Raw genomic sequence first — 5,543 nt, 5'->3', positions numbered from 1 at the left:
CTCCCGAGGAAGAAAAAGGGCAGGTGCTCAAGCCCCCTTTTATGTCTGTGTGCACATGCCTGTGTAGGGGCAATTTATAGTGTCCAAGTCACCTATGCCGAATGTCTTTGGATTATGGGGGAAAGCCACACAGACATGAGGAGAACATGCAAACTCCACTGGCTCAGCCGGGACTCCAAACAGACCTTCTTGCTGTTAGGTGACAGTGCTACCCACCAGGCACGTGCACACATAGACATCAAAGGGGGCTTGAGCACCTGCCCTTTTTCTTCCTCGAGAGAAAGTGCCCAAGTGCCCTGGGGATTTAAAAATTTTTTTTTTTATTAAATATATGTGTGCGTGTGTGTGTGTTTCAATAATTTCAAATATCAGTATTTAATATTTTATGTTCAAAATATCAAAACAGTATGAATGCATTTGTAACTGCAGGTTAATTGCATTCATGTGCTGCATTAAACAGTGTGTAAATGCATCTAAATGCCCCTTCTAATGCAGCTTCTGTATTTCCTCTGCATTGCAAAGATTAATTTTGTCAATAAGATGATGCACACTTTTAGAAAAAAAAGGCTTAAAGGTAAAAATGCTCATAAAAGGTAAAAATCAATTTAAACTTATTGGAAAAGATTAATTTCTATCACTGCTGTGAACTAATCACCACACAGAATATGCAGAATATCAAAAACTTTAGGAGTCAGCTGTCCACGGTAGTCCTTAAGATATCAGCACAATAACACACTCAGCAAAATATCATCTAATTATTGTTTTCGATAAAATCCCAGAAAATACAATATTGCACACCCCTAATATATTTAACGTTTTGTTTAGAATTTTTTAAAAAATAAATATGAGAAGTGCCCTTTTTTCCACTTGAGCCCCTGCCCCTCAAAATGTCTGTGCACGTCCCTGCCCCCACAGTAGGTGTGAGTGCATGCATGTGTGTGTGTCTGTGTGTGAGCCCTGTTGTTTAGGGTGTCTCCCACCTGGCTGTGTCCCGAAACACTGGGATAGTTTCCAGCCCCCCGCGACACTGTGGTGTATAAAGCAGTATGGAAAATGGATGGATAGATGGATGGAAACAGTGATTCTAGGTAATGAAATAAAACTTCTGTTTTTCTCTCAGAGAAGAGTGGAGGTGCATGACCATCTCAATGGCTCGCGGATCATTTTCTCGGACGAGGCTCTTCCCGGCAGTGGATCCAGACAGCACTTCATGGCTCCGGATATGACCCAGGAAGTAGTCGTAATCTCTCCTGGTCTTCCTACACCTCCCTCGAGTCCGTTCCACGTCAGTTCAGCCCCTGCGCCTTCACAGCACAAGGCAAGAGCACAGCCGTAACACATTACTACTGCAGACGTTATTCCACATATGCACTGGGGTCCAAAAGTCTTAAACCACACTGAAAATCTAGGATTCAAAATTTAATCTAAACCTGGACATACAGTAAACTGATAAGACAATATTTAAGAAAAAAAATCAGATTCTGCAGCTTTCTAGGTCACTAAATTTAAACGTAAATAATAATTAAAATATAAAAAAGAGTGGCGGTGCATGACCATCTCAATGGCTCGCGGATCATTTTCTCGGATGAGGCTCTTCCCGGCAGTGGATCAAGACAGCACTTCATGGCTCCGGATATGACCCAGGAAGTAGTCGTAATCTCTCCTGGTCTTCCTACACCTCCCTCGAGTCCGTTCCACGTCAGTTCAGCCCCTGCGCCTTCACAGCACAAGGCAAGAGCACAGCCGTAATGTCTTGTTTGAAACATGTTAACACATTTAAACATGTTATTTATGCTAAAAACAAGAAAAAGCGTTTGCCAGTGTGATATGAAAAGCTTCAAGATATGCTCAAGATATAATAATATTAAAAAACCAAGATATATTTTTAAAATTTTATTAAATTATTTGTTAAGCCTTTTTTTATTCTGTTGAGATATTTTACTTGTAAACAAGACAAAAATATTGATTACAAATATTTAGTACACCGTTTATGCCAGCATGTTTTGTTTTTATTTTGAACAATGCATTTTTCTTTTTCCCAACCCTTTTTCCAGAGCGTAAACAAGCCCAAGGACTGGTATAGGAGCATGTTTAGACAAATCCACAAGAAACCAGAGGGTATGTGCTCTCCTCCTACCTCTCTCTCTGAAACAATGAGGAAATTCCTCTCCATTATTGTCTGTCACATTCTGCACTGATCCAGAAAGAATAAAGCCAAACTCTGGCTTAGAAATGTAAGACCTCATTTCTTGAACATTGTTTAACCTTTCAGCACATGTGGAGCTCAATGAGAAAGTGCACAATTGACCCTTTGAAAGTGGAACCAGATAGGCTTTGCTGAGCATGATGGGATTCAGGATACCGCACTGTGCCTTTCCTTCACCAGTGAAGCTTCTGAGTTAGAAGATTTCAAAGTCATAAAAATGTAAAGAGCACAAACTATTATTGTAAACAATGAAACAGCAGCAGACGTGTGGAGGGGTGCTGCTGTAAGGTATACAGTGCCCTCTAGGATATTTGGCCAGAGTCCTGCGCTTGATTAATGTACAGAAGTTTGCAGTTTAATAACTGGAACAGCAGCTGATGTAGTTGAGTAATTATGAACAACATAAAGCTGCGTTACACAATTTGCTCAGTGTGTTTTCATAGACACCTGGTTTAACTCAGCCTTGCTGAGCTTATAGAAAGAAAGTAGTTAATAGCTGGCTGTCATGTGATAATCTTCCATGGTATCTGGTCTTTAAATAGTATAGTAAGTGAACATTGAAACATTAAAAGGGACATGCTACTACTCATACTTTCGTATGTAAAAATTTAGTTCAGTTCAGTTCAACTCAACACGAAACTTTTCCACATTAGGCTTTGATTGAGTAGCACTGACACAGTGTTTTTATTGAAATAAAGCAGAAATAAAATAGTAATTTTAGATGAAAAACTTAAACTTAAAAAATAGAAATGTTGCTTTGGCAACTAACTGAAATAAAATAAGCTGAAGTAGTAAAATATAACTAAAACTGAAATAAAAATAAAAGTGTATTTTTTTGTTATTTATATTTGTTATTCATTTATAATAACAATAAAAAGTATGAATGAATAACACTGCTTTGACATTATTACATGCTGACTTGGACTGAATGTGTGCAAACGCTTAACTTATATTGTTCTGCCCCCTTGTGGCGATATTTTAAAAAAGGACTTTTAGAATTATAGTATGCTAATCCTGTTTACAGTTGAAATGTGCTTTATTTTCATTTCAGTTTTTAATTATTATTAATTATTATATATATAGTGTCCCCAAGCTAAGTATTTCAACAATTAAACTACTTTGAATGCATTTGCATTAGATAACAAATATCACTCCAATTGGCATGTTTTTGGGACACTTTTGTTTTTTTTTAGTATAACTGATGTTATATATGTGTTATATACAGTATAACTAACGTTTCCTATTTACCTTATACTCTTTAATTCACTATTAGAATATGATTGTCATATGACTGTGCAATAATGTTTCCATCAGGTCACAGAGGTCAATGGAGGTGGATTCACAACACAGAGTTTCGGATCCTACTATGGGCCGACTCAGACAAATGGTAACACAACTTTTGATACGTTTTGATATTACTTGACTAAATTATCATAAGAATTCCTATGTGTATCTTATCTGTGATTATAAGTAACTATAGGTTTCTGTGCTTGAATTGGAGGAAATTGGAACATTTGAAATTAGAATTGGCAAATATTATATGTTCATATGTTACATTAATATTTCATGCAATTTGATGCGTGTTAAATTGTCATCTCTCTGTCTTTCAGTTGGATTATCCAATGGTGGGATACGGACTGGAGGTTCTGCCACGTTGCCCAGGACGTCCGGTACCGTATCTGGTCTTTAAATAGTATAGTAAGTGGTTCATTTAAATGACACTTTTATCCAAAGAGACTTACAGTACAATTATTCAATTAGTCATTCTCCCACGAGCAACCTGTGATTTGTTGAGATTATAATGGTGATATAGTTCATGATTGCTCTGTGTTAACCAGCAACCTATTGCTTAAAGCTCATATGATTAACGACTAAACCACATCAACTCCTAGATATTGGTGTGATTTTAGATAATGACTATAAAGATGCAGCCAAACATCTGAACTTCAGTACAGTTAAATGTATATTTTTAGTTTTATGTACATTTTTATATAATTTTGTTGTTAATTAATTATAGGGATGTATTAATAATACAATTATGGCACGTTGCTTTTTATTTATTTGCTTGTTATGGCCAATAACTGATACATAGATGATGTTGAAATTCTATATGATATAATCTACACTACTCTTCAAATGTTTGGGGTTGATAAGTCTCTTCTGCTCACCAAGGCTGAATTTATTGAATACAGTAAAAACAGTAATATTGTGAAATTATTATTACAATTTCAAAAAATGGTTTTCTATTTGAATGCATTTTAAAATGTAATTTATTCCCTGTGATGCAAAGCTGAATTTTCAACATCATTACTCCGTGTCATATGATCCTTCAGAAACATTTCTTATTATTATCAGTTTTGAAGACAGTTGCTAAATAAGTTAAGTGTGGCTTAATATTTTTGTGGAAACTGTGATACATTTTTATTTAATTTTTATTCAGGATTCTTTGATGAACAGCGAGCTAAAAAAACTGTATTTATTTAAAATAGAAGTATTTTATATAATTTTACAGTTTCCTTGTTATTCAGTACATGTACTTATTATAGTGATAACAGTTTAAGCAGAATTACAAGCAGCTAACAAACCTAATTGTGTAGTTAGTGAATGTTAATTGCAAATGTTAATTAATATGATTGAATACTTAATTGTATAATTACACTGTAACAAATACACCTTAAAATAAGGGATAACCAAAACTTTTTAATATATACAGTTCTACACTATTTTGTGTAAATAAATAAAAAATGAAGGATTCAAACATTCTAAACATCTAATATTTGCCCATAAAAAGCTATATTAGGGTCATTTCTTCTAATTTAACTTTGTATGTTTTTACTCCTGCAGAGCCTGAGCTTGACTGGAGAGAAAGTGAGTAGCTGAATAGTTAATATGAAATCATTATACTTATTTCTGGGCTCTATATTCTGTCATTCTCAGTCATACAGAAGCCTGAATTGTGCTGCAATTGCTGTATGTGTTTTACACTTATTTGTGCCCAATGAAATTGTTAAAGCTTTGTATTTGATATATTTAGATAAAGAAATTATTCTCAATTTGAATAATAATGTGAAGTATCTATAAGCTCTCATTAAATTATTATTTTTTTCAATGCAACAGGGAAGCTGTCATCATCTCCTCCTCCAGATTCTGGCCAGCAGGACGGGCGCTCAGACCCCTTCACCCTCACCCCTCACGGAGCCCTGCCCGACTGGTGAGAGAGAGAGAGAGAGAGAGAGACAGAGACAGTGTGTGAGAGAGAGACAGAGACAGAGAGAGAGACAGAAGCAGTGTGTGAGAGAGAGAGAGAGAGAGAGAGACAGAGACAGAGACAGTGTGT

At 35.7% G+C, this 5,543-nt stretch overlaps 1 protein-coding gene and 1 long non-coding RNA gene across 2 annotated transcripts in view; both read left to right on the top strand.

The window, feature by feature from the left end:
• The window catches only part of LOC107740983 (uncharacterized), a 53,011-nt gene extending 51,815 nt beyond the window's left edge, over nucleotides 1–1,196 (top strand). Inside the window, exon 3 of the long non-coding RNA XR_001640143.1 lies at nucleotides 1,121–1,196. This is a non-coding gene — a long non-coding RNA (uncharacterized LOC107740983). The remainder of the gene's footprint in view (nucleotides 1–1,120) is intronic.
• Nucleotides 1,197–1,635: 439 nt separating this feature from the next.
• Nucleotides 1,636–5,543, top strand: part of LOC107740994 (vinexin-like) — a 28,791-nt gene continuing 24,883 nt past the window's right edge. The window contains exons 1-4 of the mRNA XM_016553570.1: nucleotides 1,636–1,731; nucleotides 2,055–2,118; nucleotides 5,051–5,074; nucleotides 5,324–5,417. Coding sequence (XP_016409056.1) covers nucleotides 1,636–1,731; nucleotides 2,055–2,118; nucleotides 5,051–5,074; nucleotides 5,324–5,417 — 278 coding nt within the window. The remainder of the gene's footprint in view (nucleotides 1,732–2,054; nucleotides 2,119–5,050; nucleotides 5,075–5,323; nucleotides 5,418–5,543) is intronic.

This window comes from Sinocyclocheilus rhinocerous, unplaced genomic scaffold, assembly GCF_001515625.1.
Source record: "Sinocyclocheilus rhinocerous isolate Xijiao unplaced genomic scaffold, SAMN03320098_v1.1 scaffold1548, whole genome shotgun sequence".
In the NCBI taxonomy this organism is placed as follows: domain Eukaryota; kingdom Metazoa; phylum Chordata; class Actinopteri; order Cypriniformes; family Cyprinidae; genus Sinocyclocheilus; species Sinocyclocheilus rhinocerous.
This window is presented reverse-complemented; position numbering and strand designations above follow the sequence as displayed.